Raw genomic sequence first — 22,120 nt, 5'->3', positions numbered from 1 at the left:
TTTGGATTACGGAAGTCACTTTTAAACTTATTGAACAGAGAAGAACTGCAAAAGCCCAGGGTGTACAAGGAAACGAAGAGTATCAGGAGCTAAGCAAAGTCGTTAAGTGCTGTTTAAGCCAGGACAAACAGGATTATTCAAAAGTGTAAAGAAATCGAATAACACAACAAACGAAACAACACTAAAAAGATGTATGATGTAATTAAGTCCTTAAGACAAAAGTTCCGACCAAAACTTAATGTAATTAAGGACTCCAAAGGGGAAATTGTAACAGAGGAGAACACAATCAAAGGAAGGTGGAAAGAATACTGTAAGCAACTCTTCTGAACACCTGCTGACACTACTGATCTGCCAACCCCTTTTCAAGAGTGTGATCATGAACCAGTTCCACTGAAGGAAGAGGCGCCTCTGTAGCCAGGTGGGAAGGAGCAGCAGTGCGTAGCACACTCTTCTTGATTATACCGGGGTTTGAGCCTGTTACCACCAAATACGGAGGATGCGGAAAGGTCAGGGAATGACCACTGCATATCCCGGAGCAATATGGCCTTAGTTGCTAATGCTCCTAAAAAAAAAAAAAAAAAAAAAAACCAAACCAAACTGAAGAAAGAAGTCGAAAAAGCCATCAGAGAACTTACGTGTGGCAAGTCACCTGGAATTGATGGAATCCTGGCAGAATTGATTAAAGCTACAGGTGTGAAGTGTGCCGTTTTTTCATAAAATTATTAGAAGAAATCAATTTTCATCCCCTTACTAAAAAAAAGGAGATCTGAAAATTTGTTCAAATTACATGACTATTAGCCTAATTTCTCATGCTAGCAAGATTCTTCTTAAAATCATATTGAACAGAATCTCAAGAAAACTTGAAAAAATGTCAGAAGAGCAAGCAGGTTTCAGAAGGGATAGAGGAACTAGAGGTCAGATCTTAAGCCTATGACTGATTATTGAAAAATGCAAAGAATTCAACGTTCCAGTTGTTTTGTGTTTTATAGATTATGCAAAAGCATTTGATTGTGTTCAACATGAGAAACTATGGGAAACGATGACTATTATGGGTTTCCCAATCCACATAATTCAGCTATTAAGCTACTCTACCAGGAACAAGAAGGAACTGCGAGAATGAACATGGGAAACAGACTTTTTCACAATAGATAACGGTGTCAGGCAGGGCTGTATTTTGTGACCTCACCTTTTTAATCTTTATGCCGAAGATATTATGCGTGAAGCTTTGGAAGGTTTAGAGACTGGCATCAAAATTGGAGGACTGAAGATAAACAACCTTAGTTATGCAGATGATACTGTGCTAATTTGTAATTCTAAAGATCATCTTAAACAAACTCTGAGGAGAGTATGTGAAGCAAGAAAAATGGATTGTTTCTGAATGTGTGTAAAACTAAAATTATGGTGATTGGTGATAATCTCGATTCCAGTAAAGTGAAGGTTAATGGGCAAGATATCGAAGTTGATGAATTGGTTTACTTAGGGTCAAGAATAAATAAAAATAGTGACTGCTCAAATGATGTAAAGAGACGACAGGCAATTGCTAAAATGTTGGTTGCTGATCTGATAAAATTATGGAGAGATCATGATCTGCCCCTAAAGATGAAGCTGAGAATCATTGATTCGTTAATTTTTCCAGTTGCTACTTATGGATGGAAGGACGGAATCTGAAAAGAATTGACAGGAAGAAAATTGAGGCATTTGAAATGTGGTATTACGGGAGAATACTGCATATTTCTTACTTGGATCGAAGAACAAATGAGTGGGTATTGAATAAAATTGGCAGGCCTAAAATTCTTCTTCATAGCATCAACAAAAGAAAATTCAAGTTTTTTGGTCATATACAAAGGGTACTAGGAAAGTTTTGCAATACAGCTTTGTTTATTTAATTTTTTCAAAGTAATTTCCTCTACATTCAGTACATCTCTCCATCCTCCGAAACCAATCTTTAAACCAGTTCTGCCAAGTTTCACTAGGGAGTAAAGCACACTCGTTGTCCCAAGCCCATAGAAGGTCCTCATCACTGGAAAACTGCCTCCCTTTTAGCTTCATTTTCACATGCGGGAACAGTGCAAAGTCGCAGGGAGCAAGGTCTGGACTGTTGGGAGGGTGCTCGAGAAGTTTCAGTCCTGTCGTGGTCAAATATTCGGTGCAGGCTTTGGCACGGTGAGCTCTAGCATTATCGTGATGGAGGTACCAGGTGTCCATTCTTGACTTTGGTCGCAGGTTCTTCATAGATCCAATGACTTTAGGCGGGCATTGTTCAGTATACCACTTAGCTGTGACTGTCTTCTGCGTGTCCAAAATGACACGTTCCACAATTCCACTCGGTTTGAAAAATACAGCTATCATTTTCTTCTTTACAGATCGGGATTTTCTGACAGTTATGGGTGTGTCGTCATCATCAAAGACCCAAACTTTGTTTTGAGCCTTGGTCGGCAGATCGTAATAGTACAGCCAAGTCTCGTCACCTGTCACGATGTTGTTCACATACCGAGATTGTCCCTTATCAAACTCATTTTGCTCATTTTTTAACATCTCCCGGCACCAAGTCACACGTCGTGTCATCTGCTCTTCAGTCAGTTGATGCGGCACCCAGAGAGAACAAAGTTTCTTCATGTGCAAATGATCTTGCAGAATCAAACGAATTGCTGGTGCATTTAGGCCCAAAGTATCCTCTATCTGTTGGTAGGTCACTCGCCTGTTTTCGTCAAGCATTTTCCTCACAGCAGTAACGTTTTCCTCTGTAACTGACGTTCGTGGCCTTCCCGGCCTCTCAGAATCCTCCAGAGTGAAATTTCCCCTTTTGGAATTCTCTATACCACCTGAATATCGTTGTACGATGTGGACAATCATCATCTAGTGCAAGAGTCATTTCTTCTAAGCACTGGTCTATGGTTAAACCACGCACGAAATTATACCGCAAAACTGTCCTTATCTCATTTCGTGACCACGATGCCATCGCAAGCACTTTACACTCTCACTACTAATGAATAACTGAGCCCATCGACTTGGCGCGGCGGCTACTATGCACGTATGAACATGTCTCAACATGCAGCAACAAGCAGCTTTCTGTGATTCATTGTTGCGTCACATTGCAAAACTTTCCTAGTACCCTTTGTAGTAAGAAGGGAAAACTTTCTGTTGAAGAATATAATGGAAGGGAAAATCAAGGGGAAGAGGTGCAGAGGAAGACCTGCAACTAGGTGGAAGAATGGGATCAATGAACTTCTGGGCATAATACTTTTCGATGCTGCTTGTATAGCACACGATCGATGCAGTTGGAGGAATTTGTTGGTGGCCACAACAGTTCCTCAGGGAGCTATATGACTGGAAGAAGATAGATATATATGTATATATACATATTTTATTGCACATAGTTGAAACAAATTCACAAGTGCTTATAAAAAGTCAGCATAGAACAAATTTACTTATTACAGAAATCGAAAAATTTGTTGCTACATTCACATTAGGGCTCACAATACCAGTCAAAATCTTAATACAGTCATTCATCGTATAGCACGATAGTTGTGTTCTTAGAAACCCTCGTGCAATGCAAAATCGTGCAATATAAACAACAGGCCCTATGGGAAAAATAGGGTTAGGTGCCGACCACCCAAGATTGAACACACATTTGTAATAGTCGTAATAAAATACATATTTTATTACGACTATTACGTAATAAAATATTGCTAATGCTTTTGCTTCTATCGTAAGCACACTTGTTTTTTGTTTGATTTTCTATCCAAACAGATGACAGCCGTTCCATCTCTTCCAATTCTTTGTGTCTTGATCTAATGGATTTTAATTACACTTTGAGTTGTTCCTGCTATAAAAGTTGTTTTTATTTTCTCTGCATTCTTTGTAATTCTCGGCGTTGCCTCATTTAGGTCTGTAGCACGTGCAATATCATATGGTCTTTCATTTTGCTCATTTTTAGGGAATAAAGCACAATTACAAAATGAGGAGGCAAGCTTGATACATATAGACAAAGCTGCGTGCGTGTAGCAACTGAATAAACAACACCGTAAAGACAGAGATACACTATTAACACCTCACATTTTACTAAAGCATATTTCTAGGGGTTGCTACCATAAAACAATAAAAACAATTTCCAGTTGCATTTCTGCTAGTGGAATCTGTTATAAACTGTTGGTAAACTCGATCTAATTGCATTTGCGATAATACCGATAGCTAGAATTGTGTGGGTTTTTACATTATTATGGTGAAATGTGTTTCCCCTTCACTGATATAAAAAACATAAATACATTTTCAGAATCTTCTCTTCATTCCTATCGTGTTCCGTTTGGTTGAGATGATTCTGCATTCGACTACCATTTCTTGTAAACACAAAGGCGAATCGTGCATAAGCGAATTCGATTCGTGTTATATAAGATATCGTTCTCCTATTTATAAATCGTGTATGATCGAATTTGTGTAGTGTAAACACATGTTATACGAGGACTGACTGTACTGGTATTTTTAATTTATGAAACCGGGATACTGGTATTCCAAAAAAAAAAAAAAACATTTTTCACAATAAAATTTGATGACAGTTAGTGCTTATTGCACCTAATTGCAATGTAGAGATGGGGAAACCACTGGTTCCAATTGACACAAATGCACGTTACACTTTTCTATAATAATATCACCATTCAACTCGCCAAGGGAGTGGCCAGTATCTGGGGCACTATAAAGTACGGAAAAAACAAGTAATTACTTGAATTCCCATTTTAAATCAAACTTTAGTTATAGTAATAAATATTTTAGCAAAAATTATTAAACCTACAGATATTCTAAAAACAAAAAAATAATCATTCACACTACCTGTCTGAATAAAGTAAGCTCTTAAGAAACTCAATATTGTTATCATTTAAACTGAACCTAATTTTGGTACATACTTAATTAGCGACAGAAAACGTCCTTTTGGATTCTGTGCTGATTGGTGCTTTGTACTGAGATAGTCATAGATGAGTTGCAGTTTAACCCCCCCCCCCTCCCTTTATTCCTTCGTCTTCAAAAAATCTTATTTCCTTTTTGACTTTTTATGGCACTGTACCCGTATTAACGAAAGAAAGGGACTGATGGTTAGGCTTGGTGAGGAAACCAAATCTAAGTTGTGTATGTCGGGGGGGATGTTATTTATTTATTTATTAATTTTTATTTCCCTATACCTTAGTATTACCGTCACTGGCCATTCTTATGGTTTTCGTACAGCAGCTCCCCTCAAGCACTAAACAGCAGAAATGCCGCTTAGTGCTTCCTGATGATGCTACCTGACTGCGTTAAAAAAAATGAGTATTTCCAGGAGCTGAAGGATATTCACCCCAACACACACACACAAGTATATATATTATATATCATCCAATTTTTAAATTAAATAAAATAAAACATAAGCCAGTAGTATGGCAAAAACTGTAGAGTGAAAATTAATATAAAATAACCCAAATAAACAAACGAACGAAAAGAAAGAATAGATATAAATAGTAGCCCAGAAACCCTTGTATAATTTCGAACTTTAAATCCAATTAACAAAAACTATACAAAATTTAGGATAATGCCAATTACATATTAATTTAGCGGTACCCCCCACCCCCCCGAGAGGTACCAGTTCCAAAAGACGTGAAATATCACCAAAAGAGGGTTAAAGGGAACCCTCTAATGAATTAAGCATTCATTAGAGGCAGCAACTTGCAATTCCTCCATATGAAGCCGAAATGTATACTATCATTGTTTAATTATTTATTTATTTATTATAATTTAACTTTCGTCAACATTTAATATAATTCATTAGTAACGGGTCGATATACTAATTTAGCAACGCCTATGTCGCCATCTATTTTCCTTTTTTCTTCTATATAAGCTGATTCAGCTTACAGTATGTCAGTGGTGTGGCTCTGCTCTAGAGTGCTATCTGTTCTATATTTTATTTTTCGCTGCATAAGGACCACCGCCGTGCAAATCCTCTGCATTGGTGGATTGATCGGAGGAGGGAGGGTGAATTGGTACTTCGATCTTTTCACCATGGCGACGATTTGTATAGCGATTGAAATGCAGCGATTCCATGACCATTATTGGCCTCATGGTCCTCTGTCGATATGGGGCATGATGGTCAGTCTATTTTATTTTAATTTAATTTGATTTTGTTATCGTTTGGTAGTTCCTTTAACCCTCTTTTGGTGATATTTCACGTCTTTTGGAACTGGTACCTCTCGGGGGGAAGGGGTTACCGCTAAATTAATATGTAATTGGCATTATCCTAAATTTTGTATAGTTTTTGTTAATTGGATTTAAAGTTCGAAATTATACAAGGATTTCTGGGCTACTATTTATATCTATTCTTTCTTTTCATTCGTTTGTTTATTTGGGTTATTTTATGTTAATTTTCGCTCTACAGTTTTTGCCATACTACTGGCTTATGTTTTATTTTATTTAATTTAAAAATTGGATGTATTTCAGCTTCATATGGAGGAATTGCATGTCGCTGCCTCTAATGAATGCGTAATTATTTATTTATTCACTTTATTATAATTTAACTTATGTTAATATTTAATATAATTCAATGATAGTATATATTATATATCATATATATATATATATTATGTGTGAGCTGTCAGTTTCTCAAGAGCAATGACACAAAATAAAACCAAAGTCATTTATCATACAAATCTACTTTTGAAAATGAAATGCACAGGGCATAATCCTTATGGGTTTTGATAATTAACAATATAGTATCTGTGTAAATACACCATAGTTAACCCCTAAACTTGAACTACGTATGTAGCGTAGAGGGCATCATTTTAATTGTATCTCATATTGTGGTTGCCTTCACAAGGAGATAGCTGCTATTGCATTACTTCAAATAAATAACGCTTCTCTAGTAGAGAAGACTACTGTTATTTATTTTCAGCGGTACCACCACCCAGACGATCGTTTTGAAGCTATTGGGCTTCGTCATCAGTGGACGGGCAGGTACCCAGGCAATACAACAAGCCATCACAGTTGCGAAGTTATATCCACAATATGAGAGATGCCAAGGGTGTGGTAGTAATGTATTTTGAAAACGAAATGCACAGGGCATAATCCTTATGGATTTTGATAATTAGCTATATAGTATCGGTGTAAATACAACATAGTTAACCCATAAATATGCATTTTAAAGGAAAGTAAGAGAAATTTTAATTAGTCCATGGAAAATCAATGAAAGAGAGTCTGATATTTCTGAGAAAACTGTAAAGATCTGACAGAGTTTCAGTAATAATGGTTGGACATTATGTGGGAAAAATATCTGCATGTTTATTGCTCAGGAATTACATTTACTAATGTTAAACTTCAGTATGCTGACAAAGTGGCAACAGAAGTTTAACATTGACAAATGCAAAATATGGGTAGCAGTAACCCCAGAGTAACATACCAAGGGTAGTGTAGAATGAAAAAGGGGTAATTGTGCAGTCAGATAAGTTTTCAGGACAGTGCAGACAGGCTGCAAGAGTAACTCATGGGGTCTTGTCAATGATATGTAGGAATTTTGCTATCTGGGATAAGGAGGTGATTATCCCCTTGTATAAGGCCAGTGGTCAGGCCACACCTTGAGTACTGCATACAAGTCTGGAGGCCTCATTTTAGGGAAGATGTAGAGCTGCTAGAACAAGTACAGAGAATGGCAACGAGATTAGTGAGTGGAATACCAAGAAAGCATTAAGTTCTGCAAATTACAGCGTCTGGAGACTAGGCACCTGCGAGGTGAGCTAATTGAGGCATATATGGCCTTGAATGGTTTGAGCAAGCTCAATTCTGATGGGATTCTTCCTCTTGCCCAGATTATGCACCTGAGGGGACATAAATTTAAATTGAAGAAAGACAGTTGTAAAATAGATGTGCAGAAATTTGCCTTTAGCCAGTGGGTGGTTGATTGCTGGAACAAACTTCTATTTGTCTTTGTGGAAGTTGACAGCTTAAATAAATTCAAGGCTGAACTAGATAGACTTTTGGAGTGAATGGATGGGTGAAATGAGAAGGGGTTTTTTTTTTTTTTTTTTTTTTTTTTTTGGCTAATGCTAAAGTGGGAGTCCACAGATGACAGGATCCAGATGCTCTAGTAAGTCAGTATCGACTTACTATAAGAACTGCACCTCCAGCAGCTGTAACTGAATTCAACCCACAGAAACTAGAATTGAATCCAAACTGCATTGTTTGTATATGCATCCCAGCCTGGAACCTGTGAAAAAAAAATTAAAATAAAATAAATAATGAAATTACATATTAAGGGCAGTTGTCTTAAATCTTGCACAAATCAGTAATAGTGCAACATAGTTAATTTTAAATTAAAATAAAACAATATAGTTAATATTTTTATTGCTTATAATAACAATTTTTAAAAGATAATTAAATTTGGATAAACAAATTAATATATTCATAATATAATTATTTTACAAACTTTTTGATATGTTGCTGTGCAGAAACAGGACATCAACACTTTGCATGTTCAGCTATATTCTTTCTTGTAACAGAAATCCACCTATAGAAGACTTTGCTGACTGACTGTGCTGTTGTCAGCAATGGCAAGAATTAAAAAAATCCCTTCTCTTTCCCCCTACTACTGGAATATACTTGGCAAAGGCCCTACAAAAGTGTATAAGGTAATTTACTCAAATTGCTTAATCAGAAAAAACTAAAATAACCATTTGCAACAGCTTTGGAGCCATGGGACAGTATCCACCTGCATTCCCGTGCCATTTTTTTGCCCTGTTAGATTGGTCAGCTCACTGTTCATCCATCTCGGCATCTTTCTCTTGATGTATTTTCTTAATGATGTACATGCTTTCAAGGCTTCTGTGACTGTAGCTTTAAAGATATACAATGATTCTAATGTATTTGCACTCTGTGTGCTATTTCTCCAGTTGATAGAGACTATGTATTACCTTAAGCTACCGTAATCTCCCTTCCTTAAATTAAAACCCATTCCTTACCTTTAAAAACTGCTACCTCTCTCCTCATCACACAACTTGAAAACGCCGACCGGGCTAGCCGAGTGGGTAAAGTACCTGCCCGGCAACCCAAAGGTCGCGGGTTCGATTCCCGCCTCGGGCTTGGATCAAAGTACTGCAAAAACCTTGGGAGGTGCAATATGGCCATAGAAGCCGATGCGCCAACAACTACCAAATCAAAAAAAAAAAAAAAAAAAAAAAAAAACAACTTGAAATTCCATGATCATTCCTGCTAATGGTTCTTGTACTGTCAGCCCTATGATGTCATCTGGTTCATGGGAGATAATCAGGTCTAGAATATTTTTCTTTCCTGGCATTTTTTTCTAACATGCTGGTGCAAATAGTAGTTTAGGTGATTTAAAAATTATTTCCCTTGTTGTTTTCCTTCCACTTGCTCAAATCAGGTAGGGGCAAATTGAAATCACCCATAATAAGATATTTACACTTGCTAACCCACTCCATTTGCTTGTAGGGGCTCTTGTCATAATCTTAACTGCCTTCTGGTCTTTAGATTATTCCCACTCTCATTATACTTTTGCTTCCAACTATCTCACACCCACAGATTCTATACTAGTATGCATAACCTCTGAGGGCGCCTCCGTAGCCAGGTGGGCAGGAGCAGCAGTGCGTAGCACACGCTTCTTGATTAGACCGGGGTTCGAGACTGTGACCACCAAATACGGAGGATGTGGAAAGGTCAGGGAATGACACTGCATATCCCCGGAGCAATATGGCCTTAGTTGCTAATGCTCCTAAAAACCAAACAACAACAACAGCATAACCTCTGAATCTGAAAATGCATTAGTTGCACTCAGGCTGCATTTGGTAAGAAACATGACCCCATCACCCTTTATATTTTCCATATCCTTCTTAAATATGCATACCATAAGGAAAATATTTATCCCCTATTTCAGCATGGTACTATGTTTCCCTTAGCCCTATTATGCCAGTGTTAATTATCTAACTAGGTGTTCAAATTCACTCATTCTATTGATGAGACTCTTGACATTAGTGTAGTAGTAGTAGTGGCATGTGATGCAAGAAAGCAAGTGTATGAGCTTATGCAGCATCAGCCAAAAAAAAAAAAATCACACCATTCCATCCAAATGCCTGTCCAGTTACTCCTTAAATTTATTCAACCTATCAACTTCCACAACGACAGATGGAAGTTTATTCCAGCAATTAACCACCCGCTGGCTAAAGGCAAATTTCCGCACATCTATTCTACATCTGTCCTTTCTTAATTTTAATTTATGCTCCCTTAGGTTCGTAATCTGAACAAGTGGAAGGATCCCATCAGAATTCAGCGTGCTCAACCCATTCAAGGCCTTATACACCTCAATCAGATCACCGCACAGGTGCCTAGTCTCCAGCCACTGCAATTTGCAGAACTTAAGCCTCTCTTGATAAGAGGATCCCTTCATTCCCCTCACCAATCTTGTTGCCCTTCTCTGTACACGCTCAAGTAAATCTACATCCTTCCTAAAATGAGGCCTCCAGACCTGTATGTAGTACTCAAGGCATGGCCTGACCATTGCCTTATACAGGGGGATAATCACCTCCTTTTCCCTGCTAGCAAAATTCCTATATATCATTGACAAAACCCTATGACCTGCCCTGGCAGCCTGTCTGCATTGCTCAGAAAACTTCATATCTGCCTGCACAGTTACTCCCAGGTCTTTTTCATTTTCTACCACCTTAAGTGTAGTACCACACAGTTGGTACGTTTCTCTGGGGTTACTTCTACCCATATGCAGTACTTTGCATTTGTCAAGGTTAAACTTCAGTTGCCACTTCCTAGCCCATCTGCCCAAATTATCCAGATCCTGTTGCAGTAGCACACTGCCTTAGTCTTAACTGTGTAAACACAGTTAAGACTACCAAGTGTTCTTGTGTAGTTAACTACTGTAAGACAACCCTTGAAATTAATGAAGGTTGTTTCCTTAGCATTAGTTCCCCACTGATTTCAAACATTGCTATTCTCAGAATATATTGCCATTATCAGCTGTTGCAGTAACATACAAAAACTATTGAGATGATTGCATGCATCAAAAACTGCAGCCATTATTAACCCACTGTGTGATGGAAGCCTCCTCAATATTTCATGTTGAGGAAATTGGACCGTGTCTGCCACGCTGGTCCAGTGCGGGTTGGCAGATCGATCGTATTTAGTAGTCAGGGACTTGAACCCTGGTCTACTCAAAGAGCGTGTGCTACTGCACTCCCGCTCCTGACCACTCAGCTGCATTACTCTGTCCTATATCAGATAAAAATGTATCTGTGCTACCCCTGTTTCCTCCCAATTATCCAATTATAAGTTTCTCTGAACCTTAAGATACCCTCAGTGACATAGCAAAAACCCTTGCACCACCCATCTCTACAAAATAAATTCCTTTTGACTACAAATGTGGCCCATACTAATAACACTGAATTATTTACATGGTATTGTTTCATTATATAATTAACTTATAGATAATCACTACATATTACCATTTTCAAATTACAGTGTTACTTACAAAAGAACTAATAGAAATAGTACTTTATGAATTAATATATTAATTTTTGGAATTAGTATATTAATTAATAATTAATTTTATTAATTATTTAGATTCAAAAACTATTGCACTCAACCTGTGAACTTCAAGCTAATGGTTAAACCCACATTTCAGTTAACCTGTGGATTTCCACAGGTACACAACCTTGTGCATGACTGAGATGCACCTGTAATTTGGAATCAGAAGATGAGGTAACCAGCCATCAAGTCCTGGACAGTCTCAGTTTGGACCCATAAGTGTTTCCACAACACAGAGAGAACTGTAGCCCATAAGCAATTGATAACAAAAACAAATGCATGCCATTGATTGGCATGGCACGAAGCAACCTGAACCTGGACTGTAGAGGTGCCTCCGTAGCCAGGTGGGAAGGAGCAGCAGTGGGAAGCGCACGCTTCTTGATTAGACCGGGGTTCGAGCCCATCACCACCAAATACGGAGGATGCGGAAAGGTCAGGGAATGACCACTGCATATCCTGGAGCAATATGGCCTTAGTTGCTAATGCTCCTAAAAACAAAACAAACCTGGACTGTAGATCAGTGGAAATTGGTCTGTGAAATAATGACTTACACTATACACTGTGCTAGTTTGATTGATGTGTTTAGGTGTGAAGGATGCTTTATACCAAAGTGTTTTCCCAACTTCACAGCTGGAAAGATGAGGTTTTATAGTCTGGGAAGTATTCCTATGCCATGGACTAGGTCTGCTAGTAGTGATGCATGGAACCATGAATACTGTATCCTAAATTGATGTTCTGGACAATTTTGTGTGTCCTGCAATTTTATGGAAGAGTCCCATGTACATGACAGCATTTCCATGTCACAGAGTAAGGATTGTAAACTTGTAATTTGAAGAGATTAACATCAAAATATTGCAGCAGCTGACACAGAGGCTGACCCCAATCTCACAGAATATCTTTGGGATGAGCTGGAATGCAGAATGTACAATCCATTTAACAATTCATTATGGCCAAAGGTGTGCCAACACACTATTAATTTATTTTGTTAAATGTATGTTCTGTTCATACCCCAAGTACTTAACGACTTTTGGTGGGATAGTGTGTGCTTGAAGATTAACAGCAAGAAAACCAAGTTAATGTTAATTTCAAAGTGGCCAGGAAGAAGAATCAATGTAACATTAGATGGAATAAGATTGGAACAGTGGACAGATAGAGATACTTGGGAAGCATGACAGAAAAATGGGAAAAGCCTGGAGGAAATAGAACAAAAATTGCAATGGCAAAGAAGCATTAAGTAATAGAAAACAACTATTGAGAAGAAAATTCAAGAAGGAATTACGAAAGCAAATGGTGAAAACATTAATGTGGACTGTTGTACTATATCACTCAGCGACATGGACACTGTGAAAAGAGATTAGACAGCTAGAAGCTTTCAAGATGTGGGTGTGAAGGAGAATGGAAAGGGTGAAATGGGTGGAGAGAGTGAGTAACAAGGAAAGTAGGAGAAGAGAGAACGTTAATAAAAAAAACTAAGTAGAAGACAAAAGAACTTTATAGGACATGTTTTTAGAAACAACACATATATTGACACACACACACACCATGCATGTTGTGCTCATGGATAATGTTATCATTCATATAACATTATCACTTTTTATGAAGTCCTGATGAGACCTATACAGATATATAAAAAAAATTGTTTTTTGTAATCAGTGCTTCAGTTTTTGTAATTTTTAATTTTTCCCACTTACCGAAGTTCATGCATATACAGTGTTAGTGATTACATAACATCCTGATTTGTTCTTGAACTCTGATATGCTGTATGTCCAGTTATTGCTGTTGCTTTATACATTTAATATGGTTGTCATTGTGATTACTCTCTGAAAGAAAGTACTTTATCTGTACTCATACTAATCTGACTGTTTTGCTGTAGAGCATTAACCCTTCTCTAATTCTTGATTTTAATATTTTCTTTAAAATTGTTTTTAATAGTTTGTTTGGATTTTCAGAAACATTGACAGTTTCATTTTTATTGATAAATTTTTCAGAGGAGCAGTAGGCAGTCAAATTAAAGTATTTTATATTGCGTGATTTTAATGTTTTCTTTCTGTCCGACTCCACCTTTTTATATATTTTTTTTTTATGTAAACCCCAAACACGAGAGGTAATAGAACCTATAGTACTTAGTACTGTGCTTGGGTTGGAGGTTGAGAAGACGACAGAAGACATTTGTTGACTTTGGACTTCAACTTCTGTAGGCTATAATTTTCAGGAAGTACGTATGAAGGAAGGTTGTTCCAGAAAGCGGCAGTTGAATGAATAAACAAGGAAGATGAAAAGTTGGTTCTGTGAGTTTGAAGTTGGACAGTAATTGGATGGATGATTAAAAGGTAGGTAGGGTAATCCCCAAAAGAGAGATATTATTTTGCCTGGTGGCTGCACGTGTTTGGACTGATTTGAAAGAGAGAGTGGGAATTATACAAGCCAATTCAGAAGAACAGTGCCCATGGAAGTGTCTATAGAAAAGGCATGCAGCAGAAACAGTACGTCTATGAGATAGCGAGTGGAGAGACTCTGTTAGAGATGAATCATTAATTAACCTAATTGCCCTCATCTGAATGGAATCTAGAAGCCTGAGAGAGGTTTTGGGGGCACTGCCCAGATGTGGGAACAATATTCCATGGTCGGGCGGATTTGCGATTTGTACAGAGTGAATAGCTGATTGGAAGAAAAGTAACACCGAGAGCAAAAGAGAAAACCAAGTTTTTTAGATGCAGAGGAAGCAATATTTGTAATGTGCTTGTGCCAAGAGAGATTAGAAGGTAGGGTAATCCCCAAAAAAGATATCATTTTGCCTAGAAATTGGAGTGTCACCAAAGATAAGCATAGGAGCAGAAGAATCCTTTTTGTGAGATATAAGACAAGACTGACAATCAACTAAGTTGTCTTTGCCCAACTAGAGAATTACCTGGAGATCAGCATTTAAGGAATTGGTAGAAGATTTGCAAGAAGTTACAGCTGAATGAGCAGGTCAAGGTTTCTCAAAATGGAAAGTGGAATGCAATGTGTTATCATCTAGAAAATTATGGATAGGATTCTCAGTCAATGGAAGAAGGTCATTAATATACAAGAGGAAAAGAGTGGGGGAAAGAACTGAACCTGAGGGGACACCAGCATTAGTGGAGAAGTTAGAAGACAGAGAGCCATCTACCATCACCCTCAGTGAGCGATCAGAGAGAAAACTGGATAACCAATTACAAAAAACAGTTGGCAAACCATAAGATGGAAGCTTGTTTAGAAGACCTTTATTAGAAACACGATCGAAAGCCTTTGTTACTTGAAACACAGCAGTTACTTGAAACACAAGTAACTGCTTGTGTTTCACTGAACTTTTTCATTGAATTAGTCCATAAATGTGTAACATAAGCCAGAATATCATCAGTGGATCGACACTGACAGAATCCATACTGGCGATCATTGATCAGATGGAAGATTTCTAGGTAATTTAAGAGTTGGCGGTTAATTGATTTCTCCATTACTTTAGAAAGAGTAGAAGTAATTGGATGGGAGGGATTTGTCACTTTTTAGGAACTGGCTGGATATGAGCAAATTTCCAAGCAGATGGAAAAACACCTTTGGAATTAAGAAAGTGAAAAAAGGCGGCAAAGAACAGGAGTAAGTCATGGAGCACAGGTTTTGAGAACAAGTGGTGAAATAATATCAGGACCTGGAGCTTTCTTAGCATCGAGATTTGTCAAAATCCTTCTGACATCCTTTTGACGGAAGACCATAGGAGGCAGTGAATGAAGCATGTTAGGAATGGTGGGAGGTGTTTTACGAAGATCATTAATACATGAGTTAGAAGAAAAATGGGATGCTAGCAGGTCAGCTTTATCCTTGGTTGAAGTGACAACAGAACCATATGGTTTGGACAGAGGTGGGAGCAGAGATGGCCAAAAGTTGCAGCCAATAGCTTTGGCAAGAGACCAGAATGCTCGGCTACCATTAGTGCAAGAAGCAACTTTTCTGCTCTTGGCCTGTTCAAACTCTAGTTTGGACTGATTAATAACGGCTTTACAATTGTTGTGAGCATTGGTGTAGGCAGAAAATGAAACTGAAGAATTGGAAACAAGGCAATTATGATATACAACGTTCTCTTGAACAGCCTTAGCACATTTATTGGAAAACCAGGTTTAGATAAATGATGAGATTTTAAAGTGGCGTTTGGGATAAAGGATTCCATTCCTGCAAGAATAATTTCACTGACACGATCTGAGCAAACGTTGACATCAGAAGTTTTGAAACAGTAGTCCGACCAAGGAAAAGAAGGAAAAGAAATCTCGCAGGTCATCTCATTTTGCATTCTGGTAATGCTAGACAACACGAGATAGTAGTAGTAGTCATAGTGGCATGTGATGCAAGAAAGCAAGCTTATGCGGCATCAGCCAAAAAAAAAAAAAAAAAAAATCACACCATTCCCTCCAAGTGTCTGTCCAGTTCCTCCTTAAATTTATTTAACCTATCAACTTCCACAATGACAGATGGAAGTCTATTCCAGCAATTAACCACCTGCTGGCTAGAGCCAAATTTCCGCACATCTATTCTGCATCTGTCTTTTCTTAATTTGAATTTATGCGCCTGTTAGGTTCGGAATCTGAACAAGTGGGAATAGGTAATCTGAACAGGTTGGGAATAGACATGAGACAAAGGTTCCATTGGAGAAGAGACAATTACCAAGTTGTTATCTGAGGTGCCTAAAGGACCTCTCACTTCGACTGTGTACTTAGAAGAGTTGTTTGTGAGAAAAAGATCAAGCGTATTGGCTGTATGGTTAGGATTGTCCGGTATTCTTGTAGGTAAATGAACAATCTGTGCAAGGTCATTAGTAATTCAAAAGCCTCAGCATCTTGTCTTGCTGGGTCGGTGTGACTAGAAAATGGAAGCCAGCTGGAGTTGTGAACATTAAAATCACCAAGGAAAATTACCTCACTGTTAGGAAAGTTGGACTGGAGAAAGTCAAGTTGTAAAGAGAGGAAGTCAAAGAGCTCCAAGTGATTAGTGGAGTTGGGAGAACGGTAGAGACAACAGATGAATTTGACACAATGAGGTAGAGATATTTTAAGCCAGAGAAGATCGAAAAGAGGGAATTCCATATTACCAGGTTTGACAGGGAATATTGGAACGGACATAAGCACAAGTACCACCTTTGAGGCAAAAGGAATCATTCAGTGAATAATTTGGGCAACTGAGATGAGCAGTAGTTGAATCAACCGATAACTGAGATTCTGTCAGAAAAAGTACTTGGGGTTTGGCAGACTGCAAGTGGAAATGGAGAGCGTTGAGATTAGAATTGAGACCACGTATATTTGTGAAATGAATTAGGAAGTGTTTGGGAGGTTTAGATCTTTTCGCAGATAAGCTTACTCTATTAGTTTGATAATTCATGGTGTATTCAATAGTAAGAAAAAGTGGGTGGGGCATGCTATATGAAGTAATGAAATTTTTGGATATGACGTACACACAGGGTAAGAATATACCCAGATCCTTGACATAACGTGGCCTCGACAATGCCACGCGCATACACACTACTCGGACTTCCTCTAGTCACTATCTGACAGAGTAGAGGTAGCAAGATTATACACTAGCTGATCTGGAAGCCTCCTAGTGAGTTACCAATAGGTTCGGTCCAGTGTACTAACTAGTGGCCAGCCTGCGAACACCGTTTTAGAGCTGTACCCTCGAAATGTAAGGAAGATTGGATCTCGTCATGATGTTCATCATAATCTCGAAAGTCATCAATCATACTGCATAATGGAAGAGATGGGGAAGGGTTGACCGGAACTGAGCTCTGGAGACTAAACATGGGTTCCACCACTTCAAGCCTCTAATAAGCAAAGTGGTGGTATTGCACCTGTTGATGAGAGTCATCTACCACCTAGTACTGCCTTGTAACACAGAGGGGCGGCATTCCTCCATGTGGTGTGGGTGCCACACCTCGACCACCGCCTTGCATTGGTTCACATCTGGGTGGTCACTCACCGTGTGCTTGTGCATGGAGGTTATACCCAATATTACTAACAGTCCCACCATCGTGAAGGTGCAGGCAGAGGATTTGGCTGTCATAGATCGTCCAGATTTTGCCGAAATTGGGTCCACTTGACTTGAGTGTTACACGAATATCAGTTCCATCAGCGTTTTAGACTCTCGAGTAGCAAGTACAGCTTGTCTAGCATATCTGATAGAATGTCTGTGACAACCTCAAGGTTCGAATATACACACATTTCTATCCTGCATCAATAAATAGCACTGATTGAAAGAATGAAAATGGAGCAATGCATTCTTGTTTCATCGGTTATTATTATCAATTAAGCTATATTCCAAAATATCCAATAAGCAGCATCCACTGTATATGCGTTTTTTGTATGGTCATTGTTTATTTATTGTTATATGGGATCAAATCCATCTGGATTTAATTGCATATACTGATATCGCAAAAATGCTGAATTAACTCATGAACTTATGCCAATATATTACACCTGTTAAGGGTCATATTTCCAAAGTATTCAGTGCACTAACATTACAACTCAGTTTTGTTATTAATCTCAGATGTTACTAAAAGGATTGTTTAAGTGTAACCTTTTTCATATACTGAAATAGTGAGTTTAAGTTTTGAAACATTGCTTGCAACCTAATAACAAATATCTCCAGAAGAATGCTGAGAATTCTTAAATAAAATGATTTTCTTTTTTCTTGTTAGGGCAACATCACAGTCAGCTGCACAATGATATGGCTCTGCAAGGTACCCTTTCCAGTCAGCCAGGTATGTCCACATTGTTCTGTTTATTCACATCAGTTATTTAAACAGTAAAGAATCATCTGTAGCCAGAGTAATAGATGTTTCTGTGCATCTAATCAAAAAAAAAATGTGTAATTAAAAAGACAGATTTACCTTTTCCTTTTATGTGGGTTTTCAACATGCAGAGCTTAAACTGCATAGGAAAAAGCTCTGGTCTTAATACTCATAACAGACCAAAGTGTGTTTCTACAAGTTGCATTGTTATTGCACTTCTTTTAAACAGTTAAATCTCCAAAAGGATAATATGCCATTTATTTTAATGCTTTTGCAAGTATATACATTTTTCATGTGTGAACTAACTACATATATATAAATAAGTAAGTGTGTTTTAGGACAGGGCGGCTCCTGGAATGTTAGTTCAACTCTGCCTTGTTTCACAAATAAATAAAATCTTTTAACAATAAAGAAATCTTCACATTTAGCAGTAACAGTGACATAGTTATCAGCAACCAATACTTAATCCCCAAAATAGAATACAAAATTACGATGTACTGTTAAGTTAACTTAAAAAAAAAAAGTTGTAACATCAACTTCTTTAAATTTAACATTATTGACATTGTTATTGACAACAAATAAATATATAACTATTACAAAATGAGTCTTGAATTCAAAGCTAAATTTGACTTCAACAGTGTATTTAACCTTTACACAAATTTTGAATACATAGCCATCAATTGCACAATCATAAATGCTATATCCTTCTATATTCTCTATTATGTAGCACCGAGCGGAACGGAAAGTAAAATAAAATAATGAGTTGTAGTTAAACTAGGTTTAATGTTAAATACATACGATAAACAGTAAAAATATAATATGTTAGATACATACAGTAATCAGTAATACAAAAAGCTTTTGGGCTTTATGTTGCCCTTCATCAGTTAACTGTTGGATTGAAAGTTTTGGGAACATAGAACTTAAGAGCATGCGATGGCAGTCATGCACAGTGAACTGCATGATGCAACAACTAACTGTTGGAAGTTGAAGTCTGTGGTTGTGACGTATGGCAACGTTACCACCATTTGTCAGTCGTGAGAATTGTTGCTTCAATAATAGGATGAACATGACAACCTCTGTTTCTGTTGACGGAAGTATTAGAGCATGTGATGTGCAGTGACTCCAACCAGGCATGGCGTTGGTAATGGTGGGACCGATTGACAACCGTGACATCGCGGCATGGGTCAATGTTGTGTCGAGTTTACCAGAAGTGCTCAGCAATGGCCTAGTGTTCTATGTGTTTTATCATTAAATTTGTGACATGTGGAAGAAACAAAAGATTACTCTCGATGATGACACCCAGAAGCTTAGTCTGAGTGACCAGTGGAAGTTGGATGTTATTTATTTTCATTAATGTCGGTTAATGTTCAGCTTCCCTCCAAAAGTCACCATATTAGATTTTGCAGAGCTAATCTTAAGTTTGTTCTCTACCGTCCAATCAAAAAGATTCGCCAGGACAATATTAGCTTTTAATTCAAGTTCCAAACAAGTATTTCCTGGAATAAGAACTGTTGTTAGGTCATCAGCATATGCGATAATTTTTACATCCTCAAATGGTCTTGAAATCCACTGATGCAATACAAGGTTCCATATTTGAGGACCTAATATAGAGCCCTGAGGGCAACCACGACAAACCTTCCTTTGTAATTGATTATAACTTGATCTAACAAAGATAGCACGATCCATAAAGTAACTTCTAAATAGAAGAAATAACTGTCTGGAGCAGCCAGCAAGTCTAAGTCAATCAAGGGCACTCTCCCACCAAAGGGAGTCAAACACTCCCTCGAAATCAATGAAGATAGCAAGATTATACTTACTGGATGAATTTGCAATGTTATAGACAAAATCTACCAAAGCATCCTCAGCAGACTGTCCATGACAAAATCTGTACTGATAAGGAGAATGAAGATTATTATCATCCAAAATACTATCAAGACGAAGTGACAGTCTCTCTCTAGCAACTTTCCAAAGGTTGGCAATAGTGCGATTGATCTAAACGAATGAGGATCAGAAGCAGGCTTATTTGGTTTAGGGATGAGTTTAACTAGAGCCGTTTTCCAGCAAGAAGGAAAAAGGCCCTCCAGATGACGTTTGTTCATTAATTGAAAAATAATTACAAGTTTTAATTTAGCCATATAGATGATGAAGATGTTTTGAATTTAATCTGGGCCGGGACATTTTTTCACATTAATTTTCTTGGGAACTCAGAAAAGTTCAGATTCAGTAAAAAGATCAATCACAGAATCAGAGACATATATTGAGTTAGCATGGCGAATTCTTTTACGAGTTTCAAGATCCTGAGACAAATCATCATCTTTAAAAAGATTGTTTAATATCATTTACTGTTTCTGTCCAGGAGGATGTTTCCACTGAGTTTTCTGTTACCGTTCCAAAGATTTCAGATGAAAAAGACTGTTTCTAGAGATCTTGTGTAAAAGACCGACATTGAATCGACATTTCCAGTTCCCTGAACAAAATCGATCCAGGTATTTCTTTTACAAGTTGCAATTTCTTTAACATAACGCCTTTTTATATCTCTAAATTCAGAATAATACCTTTCAACCTCGTCGTGTGGTGCCGATCTATGTCTCTAATAAGCCCTCCTCACTCAATGAACTCACTTCTGAAGGTCCAACAGGTCAAAGGACCACCAAGGGCAAATCCTTGTTGTTATATATTTTTCCTGAATGCTTTATACGATGCTTTAAGTATTGCCTTCTGAATAATGTCAGCCGAAACAGAGGCATTTATATCACCAGGTAAAGAACTCTGACCAGGAAAGTTAGTATTGATAGAAAAGTCAAATACAGGCCAATAAACATTTTTTATCGAGAAGTGGATCAAATTTGGTTGTAACGAAGTAGCTCTGGACCTGTACTGTTGAGAAACCTGAACGGATATTGCACAATGGTCACTTTACACCCAAGAAGGCTGGAGAGTCCAGCTCGGGCAGGATTTAGCAAAACTTGAATTTACCAGGAAGACATCAATATTCGTTTCACCTGAATGACTATAAAAGGTGAAATAAGGTTGTGGTCTGTTTAAAATATTAAGGTTTTTACTTATAATAAAATCCTCAGGTAGCTGACCCCAAGAGTCAGAGGAACTACTGGCTCTCGGGGTCTGTACCAAATAGGTGATTTAGCATTGACATCAGAACAAATAACAACATTCTCTGCAGTTATAACATTTAACGCATGTTCATGTCAATATTGATAGAACTTTTCACAGATCTACTATTAGTGAAATCAGAGGAATTAAAATTCACACTGTGTACAGATGAATAAGAGACGTTACAATGCTCAAAATTCTCCTTAGAAAGAAAATTTACATTATGTACAATTGATTGAGATCCACTACTCATCTGCAGTCCGTAATCTTTTAGTTTCTAAAGCTCTCAAATATTCGGAGCAGTTACTGTCCCTAACTATGTGCCAATCCCACTTCCTTCTTTTACAATTTATGCAACTAGCGTATTCTTCCTTATGAGGACACTCTGCAAACACATGGCCACAGTGACCACATGATGGAGACTCATGAATGCAGTACTGCGTAGTATGACCATAACCAAGACATAAAAAGCAGCGTGTAACTATTGTGAAAGGTCTAAATTTGTGAGAACTCCAGATCATATATAATCATTCAAGAGATGAAATACGCTTATAAATTTTTGGGGTGAAACTTAAAACCCAATGAACATTAGCTGATACTCTAGCTTTAGTTGAAAATCGAAAAGAGGTCCACAATCAACCAAATTCTTCATATATAAATTCT

At 37.7% G+C, this 22,120-nt stretch overlaps 1 protein-coding gene across 2 annotated transcripts in view; it reads left to right on the top strand.

Moving 5' to 3' along the window:
• Positions 1 to 22,120, top strand: part of Med (Smad/Smad4 homolog Medea) — a 235,207-nt gene that overhangs the window by 117,679 nt on the left and 95,408 nt on the right. For both annotated transcript variants that reach the window (XM_090381912.1, XM_090381911.1), the window contains exon 10: positions 18,254 to 18,316. In XM_090381912.1, the coding sequence (XP_090238038.1) occupies positions 18,254 to 18,316 (63 nt within the window). The remainder of the gene's footprint in view (positions 1 to 18,253; positions 18,317 to 22,120) is intronic.

Source organism: Mastigoproctus giganteus, chromosome 9 (genome assembly GCF_048544385.1).
Source record: "Mastigoproctus giganteus isolate SK-2022 chromosome 9, ASM4854438v1, whole genome shotgun sequence".
Classification (NCBI taxonomy): domain Eukaryota; kingdom Metazoa; phylum Arthropoda; class Arachnida; order Uropygi; family Thelyphonidae; genus Mastigoproctus; species Mastigoproctus giganteus.
The sequence above is the reverse complement of the archived record's forward strand: the minus strand, read 5'-3'. Positions and strand labels throughout refer to the sequence as shown.